At 38.3% G+C, this 12,012-nt stretch overlaps 1 protein-coding gene across 2 annotated transcripts; it reads left to right on the top strand.

The window, feature by feature from the left end:
• Positions 1-1,290: 1,290 nt before the first annotated feature.
• On the top strand, positions 1,291-11,318 carry LOC102080648 (23 kDa integral membrane protein). 2 transcript variants are annotated; one of them, XM_005475808.4, is made up of 9 exons: positions 1,291-1,476; positions 5,287-5,349; positions 6,718-6,843; positions 7,150-7,224; positions 7,448-7,543; positions 7,777-7,877; positions 8,697-8,778; positions 9,181-9,264; positions 9,916-11,318. In XM_005475808.4, exons 1-9 carry the CDS (start codon positions 1,417-1,419, stop codon positions 10,036-10,038), a joined length of 810 nt encoding a protein of 269 aa, XP_005475865.1. In that variant the 5' UTR covers positions 1,291-1,416; the 3' UTR covers positions 10,039-11,318. The 2 variants fall into 2 exon arrangements, with proteins under 2 accessions (XP_005475865.1, XP_019202046.1); XM_019346501.2 differs by lacking the exon at positions 1,291-1,476 and adding an exon at positions 4,325-4,435.
• Positions 11,319-12,012: the final 694 nt, after the last annotated feature.

Below are 12,012 nucleotides of genomic sequence, written 5' to 3'. Positions count from 1 at the left end.
GCACACGTCATTACCACTGTTTTGGCTAATGTGGCTGATTCCAGAGATATTTTTATATTTCTACCCAAATCTGTAAATGTCTGCTGGGAAACAACCCGGGACACTGTTTATGACTGTTTCTCTAACACACATAAGTTTGGCCATAAACACACTCTGCTGGTCCATCCCCTGCAGCTATTTTTAACCTAAAGTCAACACAGCACCCAGCTTAATGACGCTGCTGGATTCCAGTCTATTTTACTCCCGTCCTGGTACAGCACTTACTACAAAATAGCACTGATATGAAATCGAAATATTATTTTGATAACAGCCAAGTCCATGCAAACAACTCGATCACAAATATGCAAATCAAACTGAAGCCAAATTAACATTTTATTGTAGCTGACTTTGTGCGTCAAGATCATGGAATCCAGTTTTCCATAGCAAAACCGCATCAATCACAGCTAGAAGATGTCCCTGGTATTAAAACGTAGGTAAAAATGAGACTGTGACAATATAATGTGAAATGTTCAATTTGACTACAGCTAAAACATCCTTCCAAAAAAATCCTGGAAGCAGTTTGGGATCTAAATCAGTTTAAAAAGATAATCACTTTTGGAGGTCGTATGTGTGATGGCCCATAATAGTATTTCATAAAGACACAAACAAACTGATCCACTAATATAATCACCTTCTGGTGTGTGCTGAGAACTTGTTATGTGTGAACACATAATGACCATAAAGGATTCTTCTTCTTCCTCTTCTTCTGGGTAAAGATAATTGTAAGAAATGTAAGTTTGCAGCTCACCTGTCCTGTAGAATGATGATTTATGCTCAGCTGAGATGCTTTTGGCCCATCACATGCTGTTCTGATCAGTGCTGGAAGGAGAGAAGGAAAAGGTGAAGGAAGGAGTTGTGGAGCAAGATTGTTGCATTGTTGGGTCTGCAGTTGCCATGCAACAATGAAGTTGGGCTGTTGCTGCTGTGTTTGTTTATGGTGTAAAAGTAAATACGTTATCACATTAGAAATGCTATTTGTCTTCCCTGTGTCCTTTCATCACATTTGTTACTTGTTTTCCTCCCTTTCCTCCTGTCACTTTCACTTTCCTTTTCATATTTCTTTGTCACTTACCTTCCTGTTTTCTTACTGACATTCATATCTCTGTTTCAATCACCCTCCACGCCTAATTAGTTGTTATTGTTACCTGGAATAACCTCTCCTCTCCTCTCCTCTTCTCCCCTTCTCTCTTTTGCTCTCAGCCAATCTTCCAAACTTGGTCATGTTATTCATTCTGCCGCCAAACACGGAGCTTTAAACAACATCCATCACACACACACACACACACACACACACACACACACACACACACACACACAGGAGTGGGCTCTGGTCTTTACTCTGTTTCTATTTTAACTGGACTCGCTCAGACAGCAGCCATGGCTCGCTGCAGGAGCTACTTGCGAGGACTTGCTATCTGTGTCACTGTATTGCTACTGGTAAGCACACTGCTAATTGTTAACTGCATGTTTGTGTGGGCTGTCGGAGGTGATTGGATCTTTAAAAAATGAAAGTTTTAAAATTCTAATTGTCTAAAATCTTAATCTACTATTTTTGAAATACACAGTGTGTCATTCAGGTGTTGATTCAGTGTAACTACTGTCTTGTAAATAGAAGGTGAAAAGCAGAAACATTGTGTTTGTTTTTAACTTTTTTTCTTTTACTTATAATTTTGTAGACATGTAGTTATTTTGCGTTTAGCACACTCAAAATTTTGTTTCATATTGGGTTTAAATACATATTTGTGATAATTGTGGTAATAACTAGCAACTGTTTTCTGGTAGCAGGTGCAAGATTATATTTGTCTAATTTGATGTTTTTTGCACCTGTTGTGTTTAAATCCAATCCATCTTTATTTATAAAGCACTTTAAAATACCCAGCACAGGACCAAAGTGCTGTACAATAAATAGGTTAAGAACAATAGAATAAAACAAAACAGTAAAAAATAAAACACATAATACATAAAAATTAAAGCAGCCCTATATTTAAAATGAGATAAAACAGCATAGAAACAACTAAAACAACTAAAATAAAACTAAAACAAACAAACAAAAAACAGCATTTGCTATTTTTTTCTTTTTTTTGGTGAAGTATTTGTTTTCATGTATTTTTAATACTTATCTAAACATTAAAATATTTTAGGTGCTGTGTTATGTTGCCACAATGTTGCAAGGTGTGGTACTCAAATAGATTTTCTTTTATTTAAAGTAAACATTTAGTCTTGATTTAATCTCTTTACTAATAAATCTCTCTTCACAAAAATGCTAAAACACTAAAATAAAGTGGAGGTCTTTTAGCAAGAATTTCACTTTTTAAGTTCATAAGAGGAAGGAAGGAGGCTGAGGACTAGGGAGCGTCATAATCACTGTCTAGGACGAAACAACAAAGATCCATGAGTACATCAGGAAGATGGCCACACAACTGATAGTGTGATCAGTGAATACCTCAGGCATCAGAAACCCGAGAAAGGAGAGGAGCAAGAAGAGGAACCATCATGGAAGGACAGGCCCCTGCATTGTATGTACCACCAGGAGATAGAAGAAGTGGCTATCAAGAAATCCAACCGGTGGTTAAACAAAGCTGGACTGAAAGACAGCACAGAGCCACTAATCGTGGCAGCACAGGAAAAAGCACTAAGCACGAGATCCATACAGAGTGAGGTTTACCACACCAGGAAGATTCCAAGTACGGGCTGTGTAAAGACGCCTCTGAGACAATCCAGCAGATAACAGCAGGGTGCAAGATGCTAGCAGGCAGGGTAACATTAAAATACCATAACCAAACAGGTGGCATAGTATACAGGAACATCTGTGCAGAGTATAGCCTGGACATCCCAAAGTCAAAATGGGATACACCCCTAGGGTGGTGTAGAATGACCAAGCTAAGATTCTGTGGGACTTCCAGATACAGACAGACAAACCAACCGGACATAGCAGTGGTGGACAACCAAAGGAAGAAGGCCCTTAGTGAAAGATGTAGCTATGAAGCTGTGAAGCACCAACAGCTGAGAGGAGCTTGAGAAGATGTGTAGGGTGAAGCCAACAGTGGTCCCTGTGTTCATCGGAGCACTGGCTGCAACAAATCCCAGGAACAACCTCTGAGATTTTTATCCAGATGAGCGCAGTCCTACCCTCAAGCTCCCAGGCCTCTGGTAGAGGACCAAGATTGAAGCAATTTTTTATATATGTGAATACATTTGTGTCATTAAGAGAAAATTCATTCCACAGCTAGGCTGATGATATACTGCTATATGTGGTCTTTGCTCCTGATAACTCATGACCAATTGATGCCCTCCTTTTTAGATATAGTTTTAGATTTATTTAGGGAAAACAACCACATCGTTAAAGGAAATAATTTCAAATTTTTTCTTATCACTTTTAAGTATCTCAATACTTTTAACTGTTATTTCCTGGTCTTTACACAGTGTCTTTGTGCTTCCTTGTGTTTCAGTCAAGCACATTTCTTCTAACAAAACATTAGATCGAAGTAAAGTTGACAAATGCAAATCAACTTTGTAGAACAGACATTGTCAAAGATTACCTTTGAGGCTCCAGCATTATTAATATAGCTACTATCCATCAGAGAACAGTCCCACTTTCCACATTACATTATAACTTCTTATACAGCAAGTTCACACACTTTTAAACCAAAAAGATTAAGAAAGTAAGTTTTAAATAAAGTGTGTGTCACAAAACGGCCGGAGGCCGAGTACCAAAAATCAAACCCACGTGCAGAAAACCCAAAGCGGAGGCTGAGGAAAGGGTTTAACAAAGGTTTATTAACTAGCACAAGAATGATGTTTACGATGGCACTTGACTTCAGGCTTGACACATGGGGTGTGAGGGTCTTGGCCAGGGGAGAGGGATAAAGCAAGGGGACAGGTCCAAGAAAGCAACGGCAGCTGGCTGATGACGTATGTGCAGGTGGGAGATGGAAGCGTTGAAGGAGAGGTGGTATGGTCCGGGTGTGTTTGGTGGTGTGTCAGCTGTCCTGAGCGGTGAAGATCCCGTGGTGGTGTAAGGGCAGGAGGGCAGGCAGGTGAGGCAAGGAGATGATTCTAAAAGCAGGCGGGTTAACCAGATTTCCAAGATGAGTTGTTCAGTGTGATGGAATTTCCAGGAGTAACTAGAACACAAGATTGCAAGGTTAGTAAAGCACTTGAGAATCATAGACATGAAGCGTGAGGCCTGGTTACCAACATAGGGTAGTTGACGAACTGGCGAGGAAGCAGTGTCAGCAAGCAGCTTAAATCTCCAACCTAATTGCTTCAATCAGCTTCAGGTGAGGGAGGCTGTAGGCCCTGACCATGGGTGGATACCAGGGAGGTCCAGACCTTCAGCTGAATTTTCCAGCCACACACCCAGACCATGACAATGTGGATGGAAAAGTTGTTAGAGGTTAATTTTGTTCATTTTTAAAATCTCTTTTCATTTATTTACTGTTGTTTATTTACTCATTCGTTCTTCATATTTCACCTTCTTTGCATTGAGTCAGTGATTTCATCAGCTTTTTTATTCCTCCTGTTTTACTTCCCAACTTCTCTTCACCACCTGCAATCAAATTTAATGCTTAAAATGACAATCTGCGGTATGATTACAGCAGCTTTTGTTGCCAGTTTGCAATAAATAGAGATTATTTCACAAAAACTCCAACATCGGTATTTCTTTCCTGTTTCCTGTTGTGGCTGCTTCGTTAAGTGTGCACTCTTTATCAGCTGATTATGTTCATTTTTGTATGTTCCAGTTCAGCCCAACTTTAAATCACAAGTGACTTTCACGTCTTTGTTGTTATCATCACACATGAAACCAGAACCACTTTGGAAAATAGTCAGATGCATTTGCAGTGTTTTTGTTTTGGATAATTTTATGACTTTCATTTCAGTACACGCCCACAGTCAAAATTGCCCTCAACGCCCACCACAAAAAAAAGAAAAAAATAGTGGTTTGTAATATGTGCATGCATGGTCAGATTATAAAATGGGAATGTGGAAGTAAAAGAAACAATGAGAGTTTAAGGTGTAGCTGGACTGTTTTGGAAAGTTTCAACTTGCTGACTGTGAGACAGATTACATTTGTGATATAAAGCTGTCAGAGTTCCCAGTCTCTCTGGGGAAGAAAATGCGTTTCACAGGAATGTTTCTGCTGTTAAAGACTTCCTGATCTGTGAACCCAACCAGCAGCCACTTTTGTGTAAACCAGTTTGAGTCATTGCCTTTTACTATTTTTTATTCTTCATTTTCATTATGCAGGTGTCTGGGTTTGTGATGATTGGTGCTGCTTTTTCCTCCATTGATGATATGCCTGTTGCGGAGGTAAAATGGGATTTTTTTTTTTACCACACTTTTGTTATGAAAGAATCAACTATGTAGTGAAGCAGCTCTAATTTCACATTATATTGCCTCAGACTCACAGTTGACATTTTATAACACAACTTCTACTTTCTTGTCAGATTCTGGTGTGTACATTATCCACAATGTAACTGTGAGGCTGCTACATGTAATGTAGCTTGGACTCTAGCAGTGATTGGAAGCAGACTAAAAATGTCTAGTGTCATCTCACAGTGAGACTGTTTACTGAAGACTTCATACTGCTTCCTGTAGAGACACCAAGGGTGGCTATATATATATATATATACGTGTATGATTTCCAAAATTCTTTCTATTTTTTGCTAACAACAGACTATGGTTAAATAAAGGCAGATGTGAATAAATAACTACTGAGTAAGTTTAATGTCATTGTGTATTGCTGTGCTGTCATTAGTTTCTACATTTAGTAGTTATTTTGTACATTTTCATTCTGATATATTTTATCTTTTATATTATTGTTAAATAGTTTTAGTTGAACTTTTATTTATTTTACTTTCCTGTATTTACATTACTGTATTACCCATCACCTGTCATTTGGTTATAGTTTGCTTCCAAGTAGCCAGACCTTCTTGAAGTCTTTAGAGTGGTCTTTAATATAGTTTTCCAGGATTTCTGAAAATCTTTCAGTTTTCTTTGGACACTGGCTGCTTTATCCTCACTTTCATTCCAGCCAGTATACTTAACCATTTTAGAGGATTTATTTCTGTTTTTAGCCACAGAACAGCAACTTAAGAATCATTCAAGCACAAAAAGGAACCTAACTCAAACAATGAACCAGTGTTATGTCTATAATTACAACCAACTTCACCAATAAATCAATTTTCAGTAGCATCTTCAGGCACTTTATTACCAGAAGTGTGTCACAAACATGTTCCTATTTCTTTAGTTGAATCTATAGAAATGCCAAAGATGGCACAGTTTTACAGACATAAAATGGTATTGTTTTGCACCAACAAAGTGATTCCCAGAGAGCTATCAGCTGAAAACTTGGCATATCTCAACACGGTGTGCTATTTGTCCTTAAAATATCTGAGGAAACTGGACAAGTAGTGGACAAAAGAAGTGGCAGGCCTAAAGACTAACAACAGCAGATGAATGGTATCTCAAAGTCATGTCCTAAATAGGAAAAGGGCCTACAAGGACCTGGCACAAGATCTAAAAGATGCATCTGGACCTTCTGGTGATCCATCCCCTGTTCACTGCCTCATTAGAAATGGTCTCAGATACTGTCCTGCATATTCATGTTATTTGTTATTTATTCCTTTTGTTTACGTTGAATAAAATATCTTTCTTATCTGACTTTCTCTCTTTCAGTTGTTTGACCAGCTGTCCAGTAGTAATGGCTTACTGGTCCTGCAGGTGTTTGGTCCACTCACAATGGTTTTGTCTGTTCTGGGCATATCTGCTGCCTCTTTGGACTACAAATCTTTGCTGTTGGTGGTGAGTAACACAAATTCATACATGCGTTTGTTCAAAACTAGCATCTTTGTAGGGATCCTAGCTGATACAAGTATTGCCAACCTCTAATCCCTAATTGCATATATACAAAAACATGATTTTAACCAAAATCCTAAAGCTAAGTTTGAAGCTGCTGTCCCTAAATGAGGCTGGCCCCCAAATGCCCCTGTGTTCCAAAAATGTCCTCACTACAAAGGTTATTACTCTAAATTGGTCCCCACACATAGTACACATACAAGTACAAACACACACACTACAGTAGTGGCATTGACCTGTAATCTTTTCCAGTTTTCTGCTCTGACATTTGTGGAGTTTGTGGCACTAATGATCGTTGCCTCACCGCTGGTTCGGGTTCAAGCTCAGGTAACTTTTTTTATACATTTTTTGTATTTTTATACAGTCCTTGCTTTCTTGTCACCAGTGCCCCCTGGAGGTATGAAATGACTATGAAATATGAAACTGTTATCTTTGGGCTGTAAACTTACTAAATAAGAAAGTAATACAGGTGAAAGTTAATTATTCTTAAAACTCTGCTTGTGTTTGTTTTTGTGTGTCACTCTTCAAATGTTTATATTATTTACTGTAGATGGACTTTGCCGTGGATGAATTGTTTCTCAATGTAACACCCCTACACAAAGCAGCTGATGACATCCAGGAAGAATTAAACAAGCTTCAGACGTCGGTAAGTGTAACAAAGAAAAAATTTAGGATAAAGAAAAGAAAAGAAAAGAAAAGAAAAGAAAAGAAAAGAAAAGAAAAGAAAAAACTTTTTAGCTTCTACTCTTTTTTGTCCTGTTGTCATAGCAACAACTATGACTTAATTTTATACACTCATATATATATATATATATATATATATATACACACTAAGGATAACCTTGAGCTTTAACTGATCATAATATTTGTGTTTTCAAGGACTCCTGTTGTGGTTTGAGGAAATTTGAAGACTGGGAGAATCAGCTTCCTGTTTCCTGTATCTGCACACCTCCCACAACCACCTATACCAGGGAGTCAAGGTATGTGAAGATTGGCTTTTACATAGATTAGCTCAATATTGAATTGCAGAGTCACTTTCTATCTAATTTTTTAAATAATTTCTATTTCATAAGTTTAGAAAATGTGCAGTTTGCTTGAGTTTTTAGCTGTTTTTCACAATAAGGTAGACCCTACAATATAGGGTCACAACAACAGAGGCGACTGTTGTTGTGATTTGGCACTGTATAAAGAAAACTGAATTGAATTGAAGTTTAAGTTTAATATTTTTTTAAATTATAGCTCTTGATTTACCTGTTGATTTACGTCCCTACCCTCACCTGTGATAATGAGCTGTGGGTAGTAACCGAAAGAAGGAGATCGTGAATACAAGCAGTGAAAATGAGCTTCTTCCAAAAGGTGGCTGACGTCTCCCTTAGAGATAGGGTGAGAGGTTTGGCCATTTGGGAGGGGCTCAGAGTAAAGTCGCTGCTCCTCCACATCAAAAGGAGCCAGTTGAGGTGGTTTGGGCATCTGACAAGGATGTCTCCTGGGTGAAGTGTTCCAGGTATGTCACAACAGGAGGAGGCCCCAGGGCAGACCCAGGACACGCTAGAGACATTATATCTCTCGGCTGGCCTGGGAATGCCTTGGCGTTCCCCTGAATAAGCTGGAGGAGGTGGCAGAGGAGAGGGAGATCTGGGCTTCTCTGCTTAGGCTGCTCCGCCCAGCCCCGGCGGAAAAAGATGGATGGATGGATGGATGGATGGATGGATGAATGGATGGACGGATGGATGGACGGATGGATGGACGGATGGGTTGTCGTGGCGCTTAAATTTTGGCTTACTGTTTTTTGGCCACAGATCTCAGCCTGGTAATTCCAGCTCATATGAGCCTTGTGTGATGGTGGGCAGTAACCACAGAGTGCAGTTTGTGCACTCCAAGGTAAATATTTGTTTTGGGGTTTTTTTCTTCTTTTTCTATCAGTAATTTTCAGACATTTCTATTATTTTCCTCAACATCTTTCTTTCTACAATTCTTCCTGTGTTTTCTCCCTTTCTCTGGTTATTTTTTTATTTTTTCTTGCTCTCCTTTACTAGTTTTCCTGATTATCTTTATTTCTTATGTTTTGTTCTATTTAATATTTTCTATTATACTTTTAATTTTATATTTTGTACATCTTTGATCCAGTGGCAGTCTGGTTTAGTTTTTCTATTCCTTAATTCAGTTAATCTTTTATAATGTTGTTTAGTTATAAAGACAAACAGAAGCAAATAAACATAAATGTACGCCAAAAACAGAAGTGTTTTTATTCACGTTGATTCTTCACCTTCATATTTTTGGCAGCCCTGTGGTCCCATCCTAAAGAGCTACTTGAGTTTCCCAGTCAAGCTCAGGATAGGAATCATTTCAGCTTTCACCACTATTGCAGTAAGAAAAAAAAACACTCACCTTTTTTTCCTACTTTAAAACCAAGATCCATATCTTTTTTCTTCGAAATATATAAAGAGCTGAAAAGAGAACAAACTCCAGCTGCTTGAAGAAACTAACAAATGCATGAATGCAAAAATTCTAAAATATAAAAGTTATGATGATTGTAGATATGTTTACATGATTGAGGAAGAAGCAAACGTTGTTCTATACCCATATAAACATTGTTTATATGGGTATGGAAGGAGTAGAGGACAAATTTAAGTTCATAGAAGTTCCCAAGACGTGAATTTTAATTTCTGGAAATGTCTACTTTATAAATGTGTTTGTCTAGAATTTCTGGAATAGTTTCTCTGATAGTGTCCATCCATTCAAAAACACTGGAAGTTTCAAGAAAAGTTTTTACTCTGTGATTTCATTGCAAAATTGATTGTTTGGAAACAGGTTGACCCTAATGGTCCACCTGTGCAATCGCCTTGCAGTCAAAATTAGTTGCCCAGATTCAGGGTGTTACACAGAAATTTGATTTCAGTCTCAAACAGCCAAAAATGCAACAAGATAAAGTCACCAGGCAACCACTGATTTTTGCAGTGCAATTTTTACTGTAATGTAACTAAAATATTATACACAGTGTGTGTGTGTGTGTTGCAGATAACAGCCATTGCTCTGTGTCTGGCTTTGGGTCTGGAGAAATACTGGAAGAAGCCTCCAGTTGAAACTACAGTCGACGACTACAACAGAGTGAAATACCAACCTAAACCTTCCCTCACCTGACCTCTGACCCCTTTTCACCCAAAATTAAGATAACAATACCAATGCGCTTCCACTCTCTGGACTTCTGGTGCCGATGAGATGGTCCAGCATGAACAAATGGTGCTTTATGGAGCTGTTGCCTGAAAATGCTAGTTTTATAGTGTAAAAACAAATCCTTCTTGAAATGTTCATCTTGTGTTTGATGGAAGGGGGTCAAAACAATAGATACCTTAAACTTTTTCATTGTAGCAAAATACCTTCCTGTATTCAGTAGCAGAAGCAAATTTCTAACAGCAGCATCCTGGTGGCATCACCTTCAACCACCACAGCTGCTTCCCGTATCCACATGGAAATTTCTGTTACTGTTTAAACATGCTTCTGGCATCTCGTTAGCACAAAGCAGGTGCCATCAGAGTGTCCTGTCATTAATCTTACCAGGTAATTTGTGTTTTTCCAGAATGACAGTCTTTTATGGGCATAATCATTGTTTATTGGAGGAACATCTAAAGGATGTTAGTCTGTTTTAGACATATTTTTAAGATAAATTGGCAATCACTCTATTTGCAAATGCTAAAATAGAAAGTCTGGGTTTTTTGGTGTAGAATCACTTATAAATAATTATTTTAGTCTTTTAGCTCCATTCAGAGGACTGTTTTAGGACTGTCTCTGGACAAATTGCCACCATTTTCTGAACAATCACAGTAACAGAGGGTGTAACGGCTCTCCTGGATCTGCTCCATATTAATTCTGATTGGTTGTAAAACTAAATTTTTTGGGTAGGCAAATGTTATTACAGGAGCATATTTAAACCCTGGCTTATTTGTCTTGTCTTGCAACCATTTAATGGAACTTATGACACATTAATAAGTCTCTAAGCAGACTATAATATTTTTACTTTTATTTAAGGATATGCGCTGGGTGTAAGTTTCTTTTCTCTGTATTTCAGCAGATGTTTGAAAACTTTCTCCACTTGTGGTATTTATGTGATGTTCACAAAATCAGTGCCAGTAACACCAGCAGCTGTACTGAAAGACTACTGGGGCACAAACATACCTCTAAATAAGGAGGTAAATGTTCTTTGTTTCAATATTTGAAGAGTGATTTTTATTATTATTGTTGTTGTTGTTGTTGTTGTTGTTGTTACTAGTATACATGAGTTCTCTCCTATTCACCTGATAGCCTGCATCATCTGTTTTTTTGGCATTACAAGCTGCAACCTGAAGATGGCAGCGATGGTATACATTTTGCAGCAAGTCAGTGTGCGGGTGGTGTGCTTTGTAAAATTAAATTCTTTAATCTGAGCTTGTTTCTAATCATCCTTAGTGACTAAAACCCTCAAAGAAAAACATCTGAAAGTAAAATGTTAATTCCACATGGAAACATTTCTTTATAAAGAAGATTACCACAAACAGACATTTACTAATTTATCCAACTGGAAGCCTCTCCTTTTATATACAGGGCTCAAAAAAATTAGGAACACTTTTTAATCAGAATTTAGCATCCAGCCAATTAAACTTCTGGATTATTGACCTGGTTGGTTAGGTAGTAGAGGGGGTTGTTAATCAGTTCAGCTGCTTTGGTGCAATACAGAGACAACAATGAGACAACCACCAGAACAGGAATGGTTTTACAGGCGGAGGCCACTGAGTCGTTTTCCCTCCTCATCTTTTCTGACTGTTTTTTGTTTTTACTAGTTTTGCATTTGGCTAGGCTCAATGTCACTGCTGGGGGGATGAGATGATACCTGGAGTTTACATAGGTAGTCCAACTCCTCCAGGATGGCACATCAACAATACGTGCCGTTGCCAGAAGGTTTGCTGTGTCTCAGCACAGTCTTAAGAGCTTAGAGGAGATTCCAGGTGACAGGCAGTTAGTCTAGGAGAGCTGAATAGGGTTGTAGAAGGCCCTTAGACCATCAGCAGGATGGTATCTACTCCTTTGTGCAAGGAAGAATGGGATGAGCACTGCAAGAGCTAGAATATGACTTCCAAATCA

This window comes from Oreochromis niloticus, linkage group LG17 (genome assembly GCF_001858045.2).
Source record: "Oreochromis niloticus isolate F11D_XX linkage group LG17, O_niloticus_UMD_NMBU, whole genome shotgun sequence".
Lineage (NCBI taxonomy): Eukaryota > Metazoa > Chordata > Actinopteri > Cichliformes > Cichlidae > Oreochromis > Oreochromis niloticus.
This window is presented reverse-complemented; position numbering and strand designations above follow the sequence as displayed.

Coding starts and splice junctions, on each gene's coding strand:
- LOC102080648 (XM_005475808.4), top strand. CDS start 1,417: ATGGCTCGCTGCAGGAGCTACTTGCGAGGACTTGCTATCTGTGTCACT. Junction 6,844..7,149: donor ACAAATCTTTGCTGTTGGTG/GTGAGTAACACA, acceptor AATCTTTTCCAG/TTTTCTGCTCTGACATTTGT. Junction 7,225..7,447: donor TGGTTCGGGTTCAAGCTCAG/GTAACTTTTTTT, acceptor TATTTACTGTAG/ATGGACTTTGCCGTGGATGA.